General features: G+C 40.1%; 2 protein-coding genes across 2 annotated transcripts in view; one reads left to right on the forward strand and one right to left on the reverse strand.

Moving 5' to 3' along the window:
• LOC140241751 (rhotekin-like) overlaps positions 1 to 24,467 on the reverse strand; it is a 69,054-nt gene that overhangs the window by 22,334 nt on the left and 22,253 nt on the right. The window contains exon 2 of the mRNA XM_072321501.1: positions 1,325 to 1,432. Within this exon, the coding sequence (XP_072177602.1) occupies positions 1,325 to 1,432 (108 nt within the window). The remainder of the gene's footprint in view (positions 1 to 1,324; positions 1,433 to 24,467) is intronic.
• On the forward strand, positions 21,477 to 22,556 carry LOC140241889 (uncharacterized). Its single transcript, XM_072321641.1, has one exon. It carries the CDS (start codon positions 21,477 to 21,479, stop codon positions 22,554 to 22,556), a length of 1,080 nt encoding a protein of 359 aa, XP_072177742.1.

The following is a 24,467-nucleotide window of genomic DNA, read 5'->3' on the forward strand; positions in this document are numbered from 1 at the left end:
ATAAAGACCTACCATCTTTCACTATCAGCGCCATAGGCACATTTCATGTCATTTGCATTGTCTAGAAGTGGGCCTGACAGGGTTGTTCCAGTTTTCTTAACAAACTAATCAGAGCGAAATTGGCTCCTCCGGTGCATAAGTAGGGATGATGCGAAATAGAGTGTGGCCACCTCACAGAATCGCAGATCCATAGTTCCAGACCAGAAACAAATTGGTGTTCAAATAAACATTCAAGGTCATTTTCTCTTAACACTGATAATATCATTAGTTATTTGCACAATTCAAATTAATCCAAAGCTCTCCCACATGTTCTGTTCTGTCTAAAATATAGCATTGTTTTCGGTAACTAGGCCACATGCTGCAGAACACGTACGAAAAGTACATTTCAGCAATTACACTAAATGTATCAACGACAACAAAAATAATTCTTTCCATGACATATTCTTGGAAGCTATTCATCATAAAAGCTAGACTATCTAATAGAAACATTAATGAATAAACTAATAGAAACATTAATGAAAAGTCTACTTAAAGGTAGGGGATACCTTTTACAGACCTCCCAAAATGCAGCAAAACATTAAATATGAACCTCAGGGGACTTGTTTAGGCCACTGCTGAGAAATTTGGAAGTCAACAGTTATCTACAATTTGAATAATGCACAAAACTCAACTACTCAGTAGTTCTGTGTGTCAGCCACACTTAAGCCTTTTTGTTGCAGTCTTCTGTATTTTTTAAATCTATAAACACAAATCTAAAAGTATAAGAGCTGATGTAATAGCATATAGAGTGTGTGGCAAGAATGTATATATAGAAATGTTTGTAAGTTTTGATGAACTTTCTTCACAAAATATACATGATGGACACACATGCAGTGCATGGGTCTGCAAAGGTAGCCTAGCAATGTACTGGAATTTACGGTGAGCCTCGAAAAAAATTCAATTAAAAATCTAACGGTCAATAAAAATGTACTAAATGTTACCTTCCACTTTCAATACTTTATGGGAGTTTCTAAAATGATACTCTCTTCAACATACCACTGTAATCATACAACTCTTCATTTAAGGCATGCAAATGGGATTCCCTACCTTTAAGTATGCATTCATAAGATTTTATTGCAATTTGCTTCTGGAGATCACATTCACATTACTGAGTTCAGTGTAATGTAACTTTGTGTTCTCACCTCTCCTCCCCCCCCCCCCCCCAAAAAAAAAAAAAAAATCAAAAACCAATCACTGTCACTTGAACATCACACACACTGAAAGTATCCAATATGTTTGCATGCTTTATTCCGATGATTCAAATTCCTTCAGCACTATCATTTACCTGCAGACCGACAGCCAGTTGTCTGAAGTAGAAGAGATCCAAGTCCTCGATGATATCCCACCGCGACCCATCCTGGGCTATGCTGGCTCGTATATCCATGGAAGCAAGCTGTGCACAGGAAAAATAGGAGCATGTGAAATTGGGGAGATAAGTCGGTGGCACATCAGTGTTAACAATTGACTCATCTCTACATACTCCAAAGCTATTGATGGACATGTAGGTAAGACTGGACATTCATGGATGAATAGGTAGACAGATGGATAGCTAAATTGTACATACTCCCACATACACTCATATTGTAAATAGATAGTGTAGAGAAAGAGTGATGGGGGAGGGGCAGATAGAAATAGATGGGTAGATTAAAAGAAAGAGATAGACAGAGATAGACATAAGAGACAATAACTGGAGGAAAAACAGTCAGACACAAAGATTCTCTGATCAGATATCACTTTATATTGCTGCAGATCTAACGATGATTGAGGAAAAACTAGAAATGTCGCTATGGCGACTGGTATGCCTCCGCCATAATGCATGATTCTCCTGATAGGTCCAGATAGTACATGTGGACAATGTGTGATTACATTTTCACAAAATTGGCAAAATATTAAAATGACAAGTTTGTCACAAATGTGTTAAATGTTCACCTTCCTTGACCTAGGTTTAATTGGATGAATAGGAGAGCATGTATTTGGGAGTTAAGGACTTTAACTTGACTTTGACCCATTCATATGTTTATGAATTGAGTTATTTTCAAGGTACAAGGAAAAAGTGCAATTTCTGTATTGAATAGTAAATTGTTACCATTTTCATCTGGCCTTTGACCCTAAAATTCATAAAATAATCACTGTCAGGCAGAACATACATAAATATGTAGTACGTTTCAAGATAACTTGAGCCACTTCCGAGATATGGAGGAAAAGCTTAGTTCAGCACTTTCACTTGATCTTTGACCTTTTGACCTTTGAGGCAAAAACAAAAGAAAAAAAAAAATTTCCAAAGAATCTCTATTAGGTTATGCATGCATACACCAAGTGTAAAAAGAATAATCCTGCCAGCCTTGCATAAACATGACAGAAATAGTAAAATTTTTTGATCTTTGACCCTGACCTTTGACCCCATGAACCCTAAATTTTCTAGATCAATGCCAGTCAGTACATGTATATATACTATGCTCCATGAAGATACCTTGAACAATTTCCAAAGTACAGAGAAAAAAGGTGAAGTTTTAATATTTTTACTTGACCTTTGACCTCATGACCCAAACTTTCACCAGATAATCTTAATTGGGTAATACATGGATACACTAAGTTTCAAGAAAATATCTTCAGGCATTGCATAGATATGGTGGAAATAGTGAAATTTTATGTATTTGACCTTGACCTTGACCTTGACCTTTGACCTTCAGCATGTGCACCCAAAAGTTGATAGGCACAACTTCACCCCCTAATACACATACATGCCAAGTTTCATTAGGATACCTCAAAAGGTTTTGATAGTTACCCTGTCCACAAAATTCATTACGGACGGACGGAAGGACAGACGGAAGGACGGACGGACGGACGGACGGACAGACAACCCGAAAACATTGTGCCTCCGGCACCACTTCGTGGCGGAGGCATAAACAAGTTAATAACAAAGTTAGACAAGAATCTGCTGAAAGAGAGGTGGGTGATATACAATAAACTGAGGAAGGGCAATAAGAAGATGGGAAATTAAAAGAAAGATAGAGATAAAGAGGGAAAGATAGAGATGAGAGAGAGAAGAAGAGGAGAGAGGGAGTGAGATATAATAAGATAAGGGAAAGGATGGAACACCTCACGCAGAACAGGAATATTGATACAAAATCAAGAAAGAGCAAACTTCTAGTCTTTTTGTGCTGGGGTCAAATTTCAACAATCAAGAAGATAACTGGATGATATAGGCCTACTGACAGTTGATCAATTACAAATCATAACTCTCATATAGGCATATATGGGATATCATCTGAATTTTCATAGACCTGTTGCTTGCATTATTACGGACAGGCAAAAAAACCCAACAACACACACACACACACACACACACACACACACACACACAACTGAAAAATCAACTTTATATTTGACTAAAACTGTCTGTAGAATGATAGCAGGCATAATGTAGACATACATTGTACATGTATGAATTTTGGCTTTCATCTCCTACTGTATTAACAGGTTCGGCTTCAGCTCCAAAGTCATGTATAGCTTGCAAAGTCATTATACTAGTACTGAAATCTTTGTTGTCAGAAATATATCCAGGTATGATCTTCATGAATATTACATCTACAGGCAATAATCAAAGTAAATGACATTCTGTAGATTGCAAACTATGGGGAACACAGTACCCCCTTGGATAATAATACAAAAATGGATGACTCATCAGTCCATTTAATATTTGGTTGCCTTTGCCTCGCACTGCGCACCAAATGTATTTCATTGGGTGGCACAAAAGTTGGGGAAATATCCCCTCTGAGATGTTATTTGATTTGAGTCATCATAACAACAGATAATACAAGATGGTAGTTGGATATATAAGCTCTGAATTTCCTACAAAATGGAGATATATCTGTGGGTACATCATTGGGTGCCTGATGGTCCATGGCTGGTTTTCGGGGGGGGGGGGGGGGGGGGGGGATTTCAGCCTCGGAAAGGGGCCAGTGATCACAGCCATGATCAAGAAAATAATTGACGTTGGGACAGAGGCTCAGCGCAGTAGCTCATGAAATGCTAATATCTGGCTCCTGGAATTGAAATGGAGAGATGAAGAGGGGGAGAAAAAGAAGAGGATGAAAGGGAAGAAAGGGGAGAGAAGGGGAGAGGAGGAGACCCTCTCTGGGGCAGCCAAGAATTTTTGTGTCTGCCACAGAATCTCTATTGGGGGATGAAAAGCATTAACAATATACACATGCCTCATTTTTAATGATTAGCGATGCTGACAAGTAGTCTTCTGCTGAAGTATGTCCAGACCTTCTTAAATGAAAGCTTAGCAAATGTGTACTGAAAAATAAACACAATCAAGTCTAATTCTGACAGGCCAATTGATGTGTACAGCCTGTAGCATAAAGCAGTATTACAGTGGTTTGTATTCCAGGAATGATTTACATACAACTCTCCAGATGCTACAATATATACCTAGTGTTAAATGGATGGCTAAAAGTGGTACTGGAAGCCCGAGGCAAATACACCCCAATTCAGTTGCATCTTTAACCCCCATCTTTTGTTGGCAGCATTTAATATCATAATCATACAACATCGAGGTTTACATTTGCTGTCTGTCATCAATTTCAAATTAATGGGAGGACAAGGGAAGCAGTCATAACAGAGCACTAATACCACACCACAGCTAAAGAAGTGAGAGTTACTTATGTCACAACACATCCTTATCGATCTTACTTCTCAATCTCTTGCCAGTCTGACAGCGCCTTTTAAAATTCCATAACCGTTTTGTTGTACAGTAAACAAAAATACATGTACATAAGAAATTGCAATCTTACCTACATTTAACTTCTTCATTGCAAACTCGATCATAAAATGAAATCATTTTGTGGCATATTCTGTGCTGTGACTTGATAATGTGTCACTGAGCTGAATGTGAAATAATGATGAATGTCTGGCTTTTTGGCGAAACTCCTTTATTCTGTTCATCTGTCATTCTGAGGCAGTAAAGCTAACTTGAATGTCATTTTATCAGTAACTACTGACAGCTGTCATGGATTTCCTTGACGCAGGCTCTTTTTGGGCACTGATTGTATATGGATCACTTGGCACTTAGTCTCATTATACCGTCTAATAAATGTCTGTACTAAATTAACACACATACACACACACACACACACACACACACACACACACACAAACAAAAAGCTTCAACATTTTTATGAGCTGTTAATATACAGTGGCCCAAATTCTCAAAGGTGGAATAACTTTATTACACCGCTTATTCCGCCGATTTATTACACCTCTTATGCAAATCAGGCCCTCGTGACGTAAAATGACGCGATTTATTCCCCGGAATCTATTCTCAAAGGTGGAATAACTTATTCCCCGGAATAGTTATTCCAGCTTTGAGAATTCAGGCCTATGTGTATATGAAATGTAACACTAGCCTGCATTCGGAAATCAAAGAGCAGCAAAACACACACACACACACACACACACACACACACACAAATGAAAATACAATTTTATCTACACTTACAATGTAAACTTGACCATGAAATTAAATAGTTTTGGAACATACACTATACATACCTATACTGCTAGAAAGCATTCATACCAATATCTCATCCTAGGTGCAGACTAACAAATCAAATTATATGAAAGTAAAAATAATTTCATAAAGCAAACCTGTCACTGTCAAAATGCAAATCGCACACCATAAGATCAGGGAGGTGAGAGGAAAAGGAGTGGGCACTGGATTAGTGTCTTTTGAACCATCCTCGGAGCCGCACTCCCCAAGAGACCACTCCACTAACTAGATTACTGCCGCTTGGCCGCACAGTGCACATGCGCAATCCTTGTCAACAGGCTGGTGGTTCTCACCCCTCCCTGGCCAGAACCTAGATTACTCCACGTGGTACTGGTGGGTGGTGTATACTGGTGCATTACCCATTGCTGTGCCTGCAAACAACACTGGTGCATTGTGATGTGCAGTGAACTGGTTGCATGGTCACATTTTGAATTTTGCAGCTAGTATTTAAAGTATTAAATACTTATATGCATTTACATGTCCATGTACTATAAGATTTCTTGGGAACAATGTACTTTGCATGTTATATGGTGAAATAACTTTTACATGAAATGGAAACAAATTATGATTAGCAGCACCAATAATAATATACTGATTGTAAGAATATGAAGGAAACATGAACAGCTGAGTAGTGGAACACAGGCCCTATAATGATGTCTGATGATGATAATAATTTTAATACCAAGCTAGCACAGAAAATACCAACCACAACAGCAACAACCATCATAAAGATACCCATTCAGCTTTCAAATAAGAATAAAACAAAAACAGAGAGACAGACAAAAAAAGCGCCATGGTGAATATCTTATCAGGCATACAGTGATACAGGACATGTGAGATAGTTCAGCTCTCACTGAACTCTCACATGTTTTCACCATACACCAGGCAAGGAGGCAAGTTATTTCACCAAGATTAGGTCCTATAGTAGTCTCCATCATGACCACTCTGTTGTAGATTCGAGCCCTCCTGCCTCAATATATCCCAAGCATACAACAAACAAACATTCAAATAGTGTTTTCACCCCCTGGAGAACTAAAATTGCTCACAAAAATATGTTAGTGGGACCAGAAAAAACATGTCTTGGCGGATGTACGCAAGTTTCCCAAAAAATATGACAAGAGAACCAACATGAGCGAACAATGAAGTGATACATCAGACTAAAGAAAAACCCCAACATCTGCTGATCTACAGGTGAATTTCGTCAGCGCTAGTCAGGATTTACACTTGACATTGCGTCGTAATTTGATTAAGACAAGAACAAAACAATGGCTATTGTTAAACAGTTACATTGTCAAAACTCAACTTCTTCTTGGCCGATTTTCAAAATTTTTGTATCTATCGAGAGCTGAATTCTTAGACTAGCAGGTCCCAAGAGTATATGCTGTGTGAGCCTGCATAAAGAATGTAAAACCCACATACAAGTCCTTGTGAACACACACAAGTCAACTGGCCTGTCCATACTCCTAACGATAGAGGGCCAAATCACCGCGGCCCCGAGGATCGAACATCAAAGAGCAGTGATAACGATCAGACTGACCTCATTACGTAAGAGGTCGTTTACTTGTTCGTTGGGGCACTGATCCCTTGTAATCCTGTGTTGAGTGATAGGGAAAACCCTGAGGGCAGAGTGCCCACTCCTTTTTGTCTCACCTCCCTGATAAGATGAACCACCAAATATCACTGTGCCACCACGAGGGCACGGACCATAATCCCCATTCTTGGTAAATGATATTCTTGGTTAAGACATCCTCAGACAGCAAACATAGAATTCCTTCGAGGCAAAGCGGCACCTGGGTTTCCTCTTCTGTGGACGTATTTGAACTCTGCGTCCACTCAGGGATGAAATCCACAATCAGTGAAACCTCCTTGAGCTCTTCCACTTCCACACACCATGGCATGACTCATATTGTATGCAGCAGTTTTCCCCCCGTCTCGGTGGCTTGAGAAACATGTCAAAAGCGTGTGAAATTCTGACTCATCTCCCCCTCAAAACATAAAGCCTGGAGTGACTGCACTCCTAGCCCTCCAAATCTGGTTAATCAACCCATGTACTTGTACAGGGTCCGGATTCATGACCATAGAGCTGGTGTCTCTCCTTGGAATGTTTGAGTACCATTAATTCCATGCCCCATTTCTTAGACTGTGTTGACTTCGGGAAGGCATTATCATCTGACCATCAATATGAGAAAGGATCTAATCACTAGCACTTGAGTAAAATTCATATGGAACACGATTCATAATATAATAGATGTTGTGGGTGCTGGATATGAATGGAAAGAATTTAACCGTGAGTGCATCTACTACAGTGGTTTAAATACTGTATGCTTTGATGAGTCTGTTCTGACCAGACTAGTTTAATGGGATTAGGGTAATCATATACCCGCAGAAATAGGCCAAATTCTGATGTGCCTATAGGATAATTGTAGGCCCATTCACACTCGACAATTATCAGTTTTTGGATCACGATGCAAGTACAGATTTTTTTTTTCCACCATCGTTCACACATGACCCTCAAAAATCTCACTCTTCTGCAAGTGAATCACTATAAATCTTCAAACATGCACATACCCAAACAATGACTAGAGCATGACCCCGGGCACCCTCAGCCGTCTCATTTCGGTGAGGTAGATCATGGTATTAAAGGGATATGTTTTGGTTAACATCTAATTTCAGGTTTCTAACATTTTTTGGTGAGATAATGAGAAACCTCTTATAAAATATGAAAGAGCATGTAATTCCATGAGGAAATCCAATGTTTATTTGATGAAAATTGGTTTTGAAGTGGCTGAGATATCCAAAACAGAGCGATTCTGATAAGTGCGGGATCCACACTTTATTACAATTGCTTTGTTTTACTTTGTTTTTGGATGTTTCAGTCATTCTAAACCCGATTTTTATCATATAAACTTTGAATTCCTCTTAAAATGTTATGCTCTGTACTCTTTCATAAGTGTTTTCTTGGTATCTCGCAAAAAGTTAAAAGCCCAATTCTCATCTCCACCAATACTGTACCATCCCTTTAAAGGCATAATTTACTATTTGCAGATGAAACAAAAACCCAGCTTTAATGCTTCAAAATAGTTTTAAAGTGTGAGTTAGGGATAGAAACTACCTATGTAAAAATTTATATCAGTATAATTAATGTTAAGCATAGTTGAATATACAAAATGTGAACAATAGTTATAATAAACATGTTTCTAGACTAAACCATCTACAGCTATGGTGTATTGAGAAAAATAGTGATATCTCCCTATATTTTAGGCTGTATTGCAAATTTTTTTACACAGTATGATGTTCTGTGATACAACTGACCTATACATATTCATCAAATTTGATATCTTGAAATTTGTTTAAATCACTGCTCCCAATAGTAAACAGTACCTTTAGAATAACTTACCAGTACTTTTTATTCATGCTGATCAACATTTTAAATTGGTTGTTTCTATCCCTAACTCACATTTTAGAACTATTTTGAAGCACTAAAAAGCTGGGTTTTTGTTTCATCTGCAAATGGTAAAAATACCTTTAAGATAGGGTACAACATCTCCCCTATAAAAATAAGCACTAAAAAGCTGGGTTTTTGTTTCATCTGCAAATGGTAAAAATACCTTTAAGATAGGGTACAACATCTCCCCTATAAAAATGACACGAAAGACAACCTACACTGCACACTGCTATCTACAATTCTATTTAGAGTGTAATGTGATCATGACACTTTGTATTTTCCTTCTAAGATACCGTTATGTGTCAATGATAATGACTTCCTGAAATCAACACTTTAGCCTTTCAAAGATCTTGTGAACATTTTTTACTAATGTATTGCTAAGGTGCTTAATCGCTGTACCGACTGCCGAAGTTAAAAAGCTTCAGAAGCCTTCATGCGCAAATTTCACACAGACATGTGATCCCTTGTGGCAGATGATAATTCCTGACATGCAACATGATTAATGAATTAAATTTATCGCAGATATCACATATCTTTTTGATCAAAAGTGACTAGAGCATCCATTTTGCATTCAGAGAAATTCAAATGACTGAAAAGTACGTTCTTTTGTTTTATATACCACAAATTCCAGAGCACAATGCGCTATTGTACATGCACTACTTGATACAATCACACACTTTCTTTCTTTTATATCATGATACCAATGAATACTTTATCACAAAATTTTGTGAGAATCACACAGCTTTGCAAAAGAGAGCTCTTTTCCTATAGACTTCCTGCACTTTCCACTCAACTGCTTGATATACCTTTATCTTTTTTCAATGTAATTTAGAATCACTGTATACTTGGCTCATTTCCTCAAAAGGAAAAAAAAATCATAAAGAAAGTAAACTCATGCTGTCTGCCATTACCATAGAATTTATTTTTGCCATTGTTTTTGGCAGGTGATTGGTAAAATATATTCCTGCAGGGTGAATAATTCCATTTCATGTTCACAACCCACCCCAGAAAAATCATTACCCCAGGCTAGGAAGTACAAGGCATCAAGTCATAATCACCAAGCTATTATTTTTTTTTTTCAAATTCAAACGGTCTTCAGCAGAGCCTGTCATGCATGACAGACTGCCATTGCCCCTTCCCTCACACCTTGCCAGCCCGTAAAACAGATGATTTGTGGATCAGTTGGCCAATTCAGGCAGCTCAATATCCTCTTGGATGATTTGTGGGGGTTAAAGCCGCTCTGTAAGAGAAGTCTAGAAAAAAAAAAGGAAGTCAACGATGCGGACACACTGGATGGATGAGTGGACATGGCCCTGATGAACTTCATCCCAGTGGACATCACTACAGTGACTTGGTAAGATGTGGATTGTTTAATACTGTACAGCATGTTACTGTAAAAGTGGATATTTTCGCGCGACTAATTTTTCGCGCTTGGCCGGGTCAGAAGAGTTTCGCGTGTTTTTAATTCCGCGGAATCTAGACATCACGCACAGGAACATATTATGGCAAGCAAAAATATTCGCGGGATTTTATTTTCGCGCTAGTTTCTGGTTGCGCGAAATGCGCGAAAATTTCAACACCGCGAAAATTTCCACTTTTACAGTAATTACTTTTTGTTGTAACCATGGGATTACAATACTGTACCGTATGTCCCCCCCCCCCCCAAAAAAAAAAATACAACAGTACCCTCCGCAACGATAACTTTAAAGATAATCAATCAATCCAAATACAATTTTAGGGTATGATACTATAACTCACTGCCCACATTTTACATAAAATCCCATATGATTTGCTTCAGTGGTCAAAGAGAATATACACATGTAAGGAACTTTGTAGAGCATGCCAGGAATCTCTTTCCTCCAAGTTCTGTCTATTGTGTTTACACATTAATATGCAGTTCCAAGAGCATCCAAGTGCTAAACCTGGAAGAATCAGACTCATGACATGCTTTAAAACAATCCACATTTCTCTGTGACCGCTTAACCAAGTTGAATGGGGTTTTCTGCAAAATAGAGCTAAGATGTTCTATTTTAAGACACTGAAGTAGGATTTAGGCGGTTTAATCATATTATTGTTATCAATGTGAAATTCTGATTGTATTCTTTTTTTTTGGGGGGGGGGGAACATACTGTATTAGGTCCATGTTGTAACATACACATGGATCGTACTAATGGCAGTGATGGTGAGACTATCAACAGAAATCTATAGTGAATTTCCAAGATACTCTCCTTGTCCAGAACCACAAATAAGTGGAATGACCCCACCACTATTATTGTTCAGACAACTTGAACAAACACCATCAACTAATGTATCTGGTACACTCAAGGAGCTTCAAACACATTTGAAGCTCCTTGGTACACTGTACATGTAAATGTTTCATAATCACTTAATATGAACTCTGACACTATAAAAAAAATGATAAATGCTAAGAAAATCTACCCATTCTGGTAGGCTGTAGGACTTGTCAGCAAGGCCCCGTTGCTAAAAAGATGCAATCAAACATATGTTAAAAAGCAAACACACGAGTAGGTCTGGAATCACCCAATCAGAATTGAGTACGATACTTTTCAACAACTTTCATACTGTCCCCCGAGAACCACAATCCCCACAAATGTAGAGACCAAACATTAATACTGTGAAATAAAATCTGACAGAAAGTCAAACAAAACAATATCGTACATAAATGCTTTGACAGGGCTGATGGCATTTACAGTAGAAAATAAAATCAGTTTCCAAAGAGCAATCAAGGAGACAGCTGTACATAACATGCATCTCAAAAAGATTAATTCCTAAATCATGGAGGCTTTTATGCTCTTTTGCCATAATTCCTCAATCACAGAGGGTTTTATGTTCTTTTGCCACAACATGAAGAGGCACCTTATTTTTCAAGAAGCCTCCTGCAGAATAAGGGAGACTGGGCTGCTCTGCAATGATAATAAGACTCGAAGGTAGAAGGAAAAATATGCATTGTGGGATTGCGGGATTCACTGAACTTACGGCGGTGCTGCTGAAGCTCCCGGCTCGCTTACGGCCCCCTATCTCAAACATGATTCAGGCTGGGAGTGGAGTTTTCCAAATCACAATCAAAATTGCGTTCACATCAAAAAAAGATATGGAGAAGAAATGAGAAGGCTAGTGTTCTGCAAGTGACTACTGGCGTAGTACAGCGCACTGATTTATCGCTCTCAGCCGGTTGAAATTCAAGTCTCTCTCCATACAATTTGAACGCCTCCTGGAGCAAGGCTGTGAAATTGATACTGCTGGCAGCTACGTTCTCCTCACAGCATCCCCATGCAGCACCACGCAGACTCCAATGTCTCACTTATTTGGCTTGTAGTCTTGCAGTGTTTGATTTTTCTACAGTCATCCTTCTATCACTGAATCTTCAGTTTACCGATGGGAGACGGGACATAAGTACTGGCAACACAATGCTCGTAGCAGAGTGATTGTGATCAGTTTGCTTTGACATATGCTGCGATTGTTCTTGGGACACATATGTCAATATACCATTAACTTAGGGAATTAATTTCCTTGTTTACCTTTTCCTTCCGTATCGGGAAATGTGTGACACAAATAGCTGATCAGAGCAATACTTAAAGGTCCTGCAATTCAATAATCAGATGATTACGCATGCCTGTTACAACATTCAAAGTACGGAAATAAGAAAACAGAAGTGAAGCACTCATAGATTATGTGAGCAAAGGCCACGCATGCTTCCAATCTGGTGGGAGAAAAAAAAATTGGCCACACTCTGTGGCAAACTCAGAACAGGTGGTTTATAGCAATGCCATTGACATCCCAGCAAATGGGAGAAAGCAGTGCGATATAAGCCGCTATGAAAAACATATGCTTCATTCCGGCAGATCAAGGCATGGAATGCAGTGAAGCCTCTCATGTAAGGGTTGAGGGACACATGGTTAATCGTTTGGGGCATCAAGGCACAGTCTCCCCTGAAACTTTGTTCTTGCTTCATTGAATATGCGTGCCAAGACCTAGGATATGCTGTGGGGCCATGAAATTTGAAATGAGGTTGATTCTCTCGCTTGGCATTTATTATTACTAGTATTTATTATTATTGTTTTTTTTAGTGGTCAATTAGATACAAGTAATATAATCATCATTGATCCCTGCAAATGCACATAATATGCTCATATCCTAGGCAAGTGTTGGCTACATGCACACCAAATTGAGGTACTGAGTCCTCCTGTAGTGCACATACCGGTAATGGAACTTAATAATATATCCTGCAATCTGCTATATTCCATCCTTATCCATTGCACAGCAGAAGGTGGTCGGAAGATGATGATAAGGAAATGCAAGAGAGTCACAGCGATAGTGCGCAATCAATCAGAACATGGTCCGACATGAAATGCACATTTTTATCCAGGCAAACTAGTGAGAAGTCCCTGATGAGAACACAAAGTAGGATGACATTATTTCTTCCACACATACAGAAAGTCACATCAGAGAAGGTCACTAACAGGTGTCAAACTGCAATATATACCAATCAAGCCTATTTCATGAGGCAAAACTGCCCTACGTTGGTATCGCACATTAAAAATGCCTGACATCCATTCCATGCATCCCCTTTGTCACAATTTTCTCAGGATTATAAAATGGAATACAGCCCAGCAGACTGATGCAAGTAAACATTCTCTCGTACATGGCATCACACAGAAATGACAAATCCACCATCAGAGGTACTACAGGATGCGACTTGTGCCTATCCTCCTATCCATAAGGAAAATGCAAGAAAATTTCAGCGATCACCAGGTGATGAGTCGCGTGGCTCAGACTATCCACCGCACTTTAGTAACCCAAGCCACTTCACCGTCTCAGCAAATCAGATTTGGGGGGGGGGGGGGGGAGGGGGCATTGGGGAAAGATGGAAAGATTTGGTTTAAAGGCAGTTGAGAGAAGAGCAGAATAGGAGAGCCACAGCGAGTCTTTGAATGATGTACTGTGGAGCATTCTTCGATCCATCCGGGAGATGAGATGAGAGTCGCCACAAGGCGTACGAATGCTCGCTGTCTGCGACGACGCAGAGTAGTGTGGGGAGAGAGGTGGAGCATGAAAAGGAGTCACATTACATTTTCTTCTCTTTTTTTCTTACTTTCTTGAGATGGGATGCAGTATTTGCAATGAAGTGCACCTCACATTTAAAGGTAGGGGATACCTTTTACAGACCTCCCAAAATGCAGCAAAACATTAAATATGAACCTCAGGGGACTTGTGTAGGCCACTGCTGAGAAATTTGGAAGTCAACAGTTATCTACAATTTGAATAATGCACAAAACTCAACTACTCAGTAGTTCTGTGTGTCAGCCACACTTAAGCCTTTTTGTTGCAGTCTTCTGTATTTTTTTATCTATAGACACAAATCTAAAAGTATAAAGAGCTGATGTAATAACACATAGAGTGTGTGGCAAGAATGTATATAGAAATGTTTGTAAGTTTTGATGAACTTTCTTCACAAAATATACATGATGGACACACATGCAGTGCATGGGTCTGCAAAGGTAGCCTAGTAATGTACTGGAATTTACGGTGAGCCCGAAAAAAATTCAATTCAAAATCTAACGGTCAATAAAAATGTACTAAATGTTACCTTCCACTTTCAATACTTTATGGGAGTTTCTAAAATGATACTCTCTTCAACATACCACTGTATTTATACAACTCTTCATTTGAGGCATGCAAATGGGATTCCCTACCTTTAAGGGACTGTACAGTACCGGTTGAGGTGGGGATTCATGTTTTGAACATTCCTAAGTTAGATAATGAGAAACCTCTTATGAAATATGAAAGAGTATGTAATTTTAAGAAGGATTCAATGTTTATGTGATGAAAATTGGTTTTCAAATGGCTGAGATATCCAAAAAAGAGATAATAATAAAAGGCGACAGGCCATGCCTTTTATTAGGATTTCTTTGTTTCACCTAGTTTTTTGATATCTCAGCAATTTCCAAACCGATTTTCATCAAATAAACCTTTGGTACCCCTTAGAATTACATGCTCTTTGACATCTCATAGAGTGGTTTCTGAATACAAGTATCTCACAAAACGTTAAAAGCTAAATCCTCACCTCAACCAGAACTGTACACACCCTTTAAAACACTATTCATCTTGGTATGTGGCAATGCTGTGATTCTCTTGAGCTATCGCCCAACTGACAATATGCACAAATCTGTCTTGTGGTGGGATAGACATTCCCAGCAATTGTAATCTCTACTCATTCTCCTTATCCTACTGTCCAATATGGCATACATATTGGGAGTACTATATATTGCACAATATTGGGACAAATAAAACAATTACACAATTGCTTAAATTCTCATTTGAGAACCACAAAATAAAAACAGTAGGGCCTATATTATCCCTTTTTGGCGAGAGTTAATGACAATAGTGACAATAAACAGCTCTTTCGTGTTGTGGGATGCATTATTTTCACACGTTGCCGGTTAAGTCACAGAACTCGCAAAAATAAAACACTGCAAAATATATGCACATACTGCATTGAGTTTGAATTATTTCACACAGCCACTAAAGAAGCAACACGCCTGCAGCTTGGAGTTCCCTCGGGATGAGGGCAGTGAGGATAAAGTGCCTTGCCCAGGGGCACAGACCATTGCGGCCAGGGGACTTGATCCAGGGACCTCATGATTGATAGCCTGTGGTCTCACCCACTGAACCACAAGAGCCTCTCTCCTTTCCCCTCCATCCCCCTAGAAAACAACAGCAACAACAACAACAAAACAACAACAAGAAGAACAGAAACACTGATGCCATTTAATTGCAATTATGGTAAAAGTGGATATTTTCATGTGAGTAATTTTTCACACTCGGCCGGGCATTACAGATGAGTTTCGCATGTTTTTAATTGTGCGTATTCAAGACATGAACTACTGCATGTAGCTAGCACAAATATTGTGGTGCTTTTATCTTCATGCTAGTGTCTGGCTGCGTGAAAATTTCAACATTGCGAAGATTTCAACACTGCGAAAATCTCCACCTGTAGAGTAGGGTCTATTATGAAGGCACCATATGTTGGCAGATGATGGTAAAGGGGTGTATGGCTGCCATCTTGAAATGCTGAAAATATGTAGTTTGGCACTCTCACTAATCAAATATGGAGAGCCTGTGTATTTGGTATACTGGTAATATTGCCCTTTGTCATGAGTACTGAAAGTATGGAATGCTTTCTTTCTGATTGTGCTATCAATGCATAACATACCCATACTGGGGGGATTTAACTACCAGTAACCACAACTCATTTTCTCTGGCCTCAGACCAATGGGCAACCACTGCACTTTCAAATTCTAGATTCAATTAGTGGTGAAAACAACACTAGACTATTCTTAAATTTAAATGAGGATATCAGATTATTCATACTTCAAGCTTTATCAAGGTACTTACATGTACCTGATCTTGTCTGGGTAGCACAAGAGTGCAAAAAGTGACTGGTGTGCCTCCAGAGTAGTGTTCCTAACTACTGTATATGCCAAATATTTCTCGAGGTTTTTATTTTCGCGAATTCGCGAGTCAGGTGATATTCGCGAAATTAAAGACAGGAGAAAATATTGACTCTGATTCCGATGTGAATATGACGTACGCGTGTACTCTTCTCCGTTCAGTACAGGACTCCACGATCGCGAATTTAACCACTCGCGAAATCGTCAGGAATTCCCGATTCGCGAAAATTTAGACTCGCGAAATATATGGCGTATACAGTACCATGGTATGGGTTTTCTAAAAAGAATCATTAGTCTTTACTGCATGCATGCATATCTCCTGACAACAAAGCCATAGCAGCCTCATCACAAAAAGGGGGATGGGGTGGAAGAAACCCTGAAACTTGAAGAGAAACAAACACTTAGAGCTGTTCAACACAGACCTCTTGCCTCAATTTTTTCATGTGCTATTTACAAAAGGTGGTTCCGCTATAACGACGGCAGTCAAATAAGTTTGTTCCATACACGCTGTAATTAACTTCTGGTAATAAATTGGACATCATTACACACTGGAATACTATTATTATTCTTCGAAAATATTTATCAAGCAGCCCATGGAGCTGTAAAGAGTCTGTTTGAATACAGATGAAAAACATCAAAATGTGGGTCATACAAATTTATGAGTGCATCCAAGCTCACTGGGGCGTTATTCACAAAATCACCAATTACAAATATGCTGTATGTTTACAGCCAAGAACTTTGATGATTCAGCATATGAATACACCAATGCGGTCAAGTTCAGTATGAGTAGGCCCTATATATGGAGAGGAACCTCACTCTGTAAACATCACTATTAAAACTGATGCAAAGTAGGCTACACTGCAGTATTTAATAAAAGCATTATTTTTCCCTCTCTTGTGTGTGTGTGTGTGTGTGTGTTTACTGCAAGTGTGGAATATTTTAGCGTAGAAACTACCTGTAGTGCAAACTACTAGTATAATTACACACAGCCATGCTGCCGTTTTGGTGAGATAATGAAATGTTTTAAACTCTCATCCATGAAATGAGTGAATATCACTGAATTACATAAGGTCAGGGAAACACTTTCATTCAAACAACAAAACCCACTTTATGCTCAAGTAGATTCCGATGAATAGAACAATTCAAATCAAGTGAATGAGTTTCAGTGAAGTGTTCACATGTTTACATAAAACAGTGACTTCTATCACAGTACAATGATATGTATACACATATATACATGGACACAAAAATTGGATAAGGTACATAATAATGACCCAAAGTCTGAGACTTTTATTTGTTGTACATGTACATGGATCAAAACATTCACTTATTTCCCTGTTTTCAACACAATAAAAAAAATCAAAAGAAGTATTACTCTTCTTAACAAATTCTTCAGAAGTTATAATGACTTAGTTTCTATAGTTATTGGGTGAGAGATGCTAAATCACTGACAAAGAGAAAAAGTACTGTTGACTTCCAGAGACACATATTTGTGAACAAGCAATGGGCATGTGAAAGGGGCACTTATAGATATTTCACCAAAACAAGTTCCATACTGAAATAGAAGCTTTCACTTATGTTGAAGTAGAAAAAAAAATGAGTTTCAATGAACCATACATGACTGTTTTCTAAGATACTATTTTTACAACATACTGTATTTATTACAACAGCACAGCTGTTTGAAGCCTCACTACAACAGAAAAATCAAGGGGGAAAAAAATCACTGTAAATACACTCAGCAAAAAAAGAAAGTAAACACTTTTTCAAGTTTATCTTTCTCATAGACCATCTGGCTAAAAATGGTGTTTTATATACCATGTTAAAGGCAATTTAATTAGCTATCAACCTAGTAGGTCAATGAAAATGTTAACTTTACGCATGAGTGAACACCTTCGTTTTTCTCTTCCAAGACACAAAAGTAAAAATTGCAAAATGGACATGTTGTTATTCAAGCGTAAGGTAAAATGAAGAAATTCTGTCAATTTTATCACCTTTATGGCTTATTCCCTACATTGTATGTCATCTAAAGTTTGAAATGATGGAAAATGCTTATGTTCCACCTTCAGTTTCCCCACTATGTTTTGTTTTGAATATAAAAGGAAACAAGGGAACGGAAATTTATTTCTGCTGTTTCATTCATGTCTCTCATTGCGTTAAATTGATCTTTTGTTACCATTGCTATCTTGGAAGGCATTTGCAAATGAATTTCAATATGTCCAATTTTGCAATTTCTACTTTTCTGCCTTGGAGGACAAAAACGAATGTGTTCACTCATGCGTAAAATTTCCCTTTGTATAAACCTACCAGGTTGGTAGTGTGAGGCTAGGAAATGAACGGCGTTGTAGCCACACATTTTTTGATGTATTTTTTTCGTAATACTAGTACATTGTATGTCTATTCAGATGCCTTGTTTTCTCTATACACCTCATTCTCCCTCTCTCTCCGCCTCTCTCGCTCTTTTTGTAAATATGTACCATTTATATGTTATGTGCCATGTGTGTTGAATTAGTGACCAGGAGTGCATGTTGCACTCCCACAGACATAGTACATCCTAGCACCCATCGAGGGGATGAAGAAGCAAGGTCAGTTTGACCAAAATCATAGGTGGTCTCGGTAACTCCACTCCCCGACTTTCTCTATAACATAAACAATGTGGTAAGGCTTTGCTCGAGACATTATGACAAACAATGGACCACTTGTTCCCCATCGAAGAGGTAGGATTCATTCCACATTCTGCACTCACAAGCGGAGGAGGTGTCTCAGCCTGCATAGAGCTGGTTAACATACTATTTTGTGGAATCATGCTGCTGGTCGCCGACTAATCGTAAGTTTAACCATGTTATACATAATTATGTCGGTGTATACGCATTAATCAGCCCCATCATGTTGTATTTTCGATTTACACAAGGGTTAGGATAGCCCAAACTTTTAGGTCACTCTTTGTTTAAATACATAAAGTTTGGATGTGAAAAGCAACTTCAGTTCATCTGAAAGTGCTGGTCTGTTAGGCATGTTGTGAACCAAGGCTGGTTCTTATTCTTATATGTATTAAACATTCGCACATGTGTGCTGTTGTATCATTCATTTTGCTGTTGATATTAGTGAGATGATCTTGGGTATAGTAAACTTTGTTTGTTTCCTTTGTTTGTTCATATAGTTTACGGACAAGTCCTGTACATGGCTCATATTATGTGTTTTGTATTTAAGATATACATTAGGGTCTAGCTTGTAGACTAGTATGAAGACAACTTGGATGTTAAGGTGTACAGTGCACTTGGTGTGGTCAGTCGCCAATGGTAGCTGAAGGGTTAAAGTAAACAATGAGCCTGTGTGTGGGCAGGCTGCATCAGTGGCGGTCAGTTGTTTTTTGGGCAAAAGGGGGATCCCCATCACTATACCAGTTGTCTGTTAACTCCCCTAACCTTGTTCACATTTGTTTGGGCCTCTTTTTATGTTGCTGTTGCCATGACAACTGGAGCTCATAGTTTATTTGGGGATTTTGTATGTATGTATACCTGTTGCACTCATTTGGTTTACCATATTATACAATTTGATTTGTTCTCTCTATAGCTGAATTCTTACTCTTATCGAGTAGTCTGAGCCCAAAGGCGAGGTACTGCTGGGTACTGTCCGAATAAGGAGGTAAATCCTGCCTGTAATTAGTCCACATCATTTCTTATCCTTTTTATATGTCTAATTTCATGTAAATTTCAAATAGCTTACGCATGGTATAAGTCATTGTGATCTCTAGGAATAATTAAATACATGCCTTTCATTGTGTATCTCGAAAGTACAAAAGTCGTGTACACGATTTGGTCGGACCTTTAAGTTTATTGAGAAATGATTAGAAGAACATATATATAGTTGATGTGTGGTTTTGAGGAGTGAATGTTTAAGAAGGAACAATGTTGAAGGAAGGACAGAATTTTCTTATAAACTGTTTTAATGTCAAGGGCGAGCGTATTATTAAGGCTCTTGGTATTTATCATTATAATCCCGGTTTCATTTCTTTGGTTATTGTTAACAGGGATAGCAACAAAAGGAATTATGTCATCACCCCAGGAGTAATCAAACACAATATGTAGGAGTAGTTCGTGAAATAAGAGTGTCATGAACATTTAATCAACATTTTGGAACGAAGTGGAATGTTAAGCAATGTTAAGCAAACAATGCCATAATATGTAGATTCAACTCATATTATTGCACTTTTCGACATTTTATGGAGTAAAGTAATATATTATTAGAAGATTGTTTGTCTATGGTTAGATTGTAAGAAAGTGCGCGTACGGTTCTAGTTGCATTAGAGTACACTAATTTGTAGTTGGTATGAGCCCTTTGTACATAGTGTATATTGATTCATGTTTTCTTTTGTTCATTGCCCACAGCACATGTACACCTAACGGCGTGCACCGGACGGTGCTGTGTTGGTTTAGTTAGTTATTTTGGTCCTTTTTCCTTTTTTTTTCTCTTTGTTGGTATTTCAGGGGTTGTTCTTAGTCTTGAAGCAACTCATTTTGTTTAGTATTTTATGGTATCAATGATAAGACAGAGATTCTTCACAATCGAATCTCACATTCATGATAACTTCCCTAATAAATCTGCATTACACTTTATAATTTGAACTGGCTTGCTCCTACGTGTCTTCTCTTTCCACCTGATCTTCGAGTGTTGAGCCTAGGTCTCTTTAGTCCTGAATTCAGTCTTACTGCTTTACCCATTTTGGTTTTCATTTTCATTATCATCATTTATTTTATTTTCATTATTTACAAATACCTGTGTACACATTCCACGGGTCACATAATTTTGGTGCCGAAACCCGGGATGATCAGGCAAAGGAAGACACAGAGGCCTGATCTAAGATTTTTAATATAAGATTACATCTAGGAGATAATTAGATTTGATATTAAGTGTGTACACTTGTATAAAGTTCAACTTTTTAAGGACCAAACCAACACAGCACCCAACGATGGATGTTTCCGGTATGGGCACCCCAGTACCACGTGACCTCCTGACTCCAGAGGGCGCCAACTCGATGCTTGCAGAAACTCCTAGACGTGGATATAGTCCAGTTCGGCAGGCGGTGACCCCCCTCCAGATGGCTGGGTTAGATCCAATGCCCGAACACTCAGCCAATGCCAATGCCAATGTCCAGTGTGTAACATCTTACCAATTTAGAAATGTTTCTATGTTTTCTGGTACAAATAAGCAGGGTCCTAGGGTCGAGGATTGGGTGAGGGACATGCGACATCTCCTCCAGTTGAAGGGCCATACCACACCTGCAATTGCCTTCAACGACATTGTGAGGCATACCAGTGGAAGGGCGAGGGACCTGGTCCTTAACCTGGAGAGCCGTCAGGGCGAAGTCCCAGCTCCGGAGACTGTTTTCACCGAACTGCTGGAAGAATACGGAGAGTCGCCCTTGACGATCTCTCCAATGGCGGCATTTTATGCTCGGACGCAGGTACCCAACGAGTCCCCCACCGAGTATGCCATTGCCTTGGAAGCACTCTTGCGGAAAGCGGTGAACTGTGGGGAAAAGGTAGAGGTAACCTCTAGGGACCAGATGCTGGCCACACAGTTCATGTGCGGTCTGCGGGACCGGACAGTGAAGAGCAGGCTGGCACCAATGCGACCACGGGACATGACCTTCAAGGAGTTGCGTCGGGAGCTCCACATCATCCAGGAGGAGAACCGAAAGCTGAGGGAATGCGACGGGCCAGTGACGGTTTACGAGCAGTCCGAGGCAAAGGTCAGCAGAAAAGAGGACAAGACCAATGACCTCCTAGAATCCCTGCGCCTGCAGATGGCCCAGATACAGCTGGCCCAACAGCAACAACTGGACACCATCCAACACCTGATGGATGGGCAAGCCCAGCTGGGGAATAGGTTGGTTAGTGTCGAGAGCAATATTGTGCCAATGAGAGGAGGTCCTCCACGGGGACAAGGCCCACCAAGATGCTACAATTGTGGACAGGTAGGTCACCTGGCTAGAGGATGCCCCCTCCGTTCCACTCCTCAGGCCCCCCAAAGGGATTTAAACCAGTAAGACCCACAGAGGAAGGGCACTCTGTGGGAGAGTCACATCAATGCGGCCCACATATTCAACCACATCACATCAATAGTAGCCCTGTATCTAATATGCCAAACGCGGTGGAGGGACTAATCGGCCCTGTAAATAGCACCCAGATATCTGTCTGCGGCATGGAATGTTCTGCACTCCTCGACACTGGATCACAGGTGACAACGATTTCTTCGGAATTTGTTAAATCCCATCCTACTTTGAGAGCGCAGAGTATCCACAATGCTAATGTCACGATTCAAGGTGCTGGTGGGCAAGCTGTGCCACACATAGGCTTTGTTTTGGTTGATATCGAGGTGCGTGACCTTGGAATATCGCTAATCTCTGTGCCAGCGCTTGTGGTACCGAGGACAGCAGATGATGGAAGGATGCCGTGTCTCCTGGGGACCAATGTCCTACGCGCGGCCAGAGACAGACTGCACCAGGAATATGGACGACAATTCATGGCCAAGGTGAAATCCTACTCGACAACATGGTTCCTCGCTTGTAAGGCCATGAACAGTGATGGACTTGACCTGGCAGATAAGAGTGGGACCGTAGGGACACTGCGGTATGTGGGTGGCAGACCCATTGCGATCCCACCGGGACACCAACGGATGGTGCCCCTCCAGGCTCCCAAGGTGGTAGGCAATCGAACATTTGTAGGGTTGGTAGAGGAGTTCTCCCCACACAATTCTCTCAATGTAGAAACATGTTTTGCTTTGGTTAGTGAGCAGAAGGCCATGGTTATGGTTACTAACCACACAGGAGAGATGATCCGTCTAAGGAGAAACTGCCCACTAGCAAAGCTGCAGATAGCCACGCTGCTGGACACACCACCCTTGGAAGAAGCAGGACATGACCCTCTTAATGATCCTACTGATGAGGAGGTGGGCCCTCAACCTGTCATCCCTGGATTAGAGATTCCCACTGTGGAACTTTCCGCTGACCAGAGGAATGCCCTGGAGCAGTTGCTTTCTATGAACAGCGATGTCTTCTCGACTGGCCCACAGGACTTTGGTCATACAAGGACCATTTCTCACGAAATACCGTTAGTCGACCCAACGCCTTTTCGCATGCCGTATAGGAGGATCCATCCTAACGACTTCAAAGAAGTACGGGACCACCTCAAGGAGCTCCAAGAGGCAGGGGTCATCAGGCCGAGCAAAAGTCCCTTCGCGTCCCCCATTGTCATAGTCCGGAAGAAGGACGGGCAAATCAGGATGTGTGTGGACTACCGCAAGTTGAATTCAAAAACAACGCGGGACGCCTACCCAATCCCACGCATTGAAGAGTCCCTAGATGTGCTTGGTGGAGCAAAATACTTTTCTAGCCTGGATCTCATGTCAGGGTATTTGCAGGTGGAGATGACAGAGGCTGACCAGGCTAAAACAGCATTCACTACTCCACTGGGCCTATTTGAATACACCCGGATGCCCTTTGGGCTCATGAACGCCCCAGCAACATTCCAGCGTCTCATGAACACAGTGCTCGGAGACTTGAACCTGTCAGAGGTACTCATTTACCTCGATGACATAATTGTCTTCAGTGACACCATCGAGGAGCACATAGTCCGTTTGGAACGTGTATTCAGTCGCCTCCGTCAGCACGGTTTGAAACTCAAGCCAAGCAAATGCCATCTGCTTGTGGAGGAGGTTTGTTATCTAGGCCATATTGTCTCCAAAGAGGGAATCGCAACGGATCCGGAGAAGATTGTCGCGGTGGAAGCATGGCCAGTACCTAAGACAGTGAAGGAGGTTCGGAGCTTCTTGGGGTTTGCCGGCTATTATCGTCGGTTCATCCCAAAATATGCAGCCGTAGCCAGACCCTTGTTTCAGCTACTTGGTGGGAAACGTACTACAGGAAAACATGTACCAGCAGGCCCATTCCAGTGGACAG

The sequence above is a fragment of the Diadema setosum genome, chromosome 18 (assembly GCF_964275005.1).
Source record: "Diadema setosum chromosome 18, eeDiaSeto1, whole genome shotgun sequence".
NCBI classification, from domain to species: domain Eukaryota; kingdom Metazoa; phylum Echinodermata; class Echinoidea; order Diadematoida; family Diadematidae; genus Diadema; species Diadema setosum.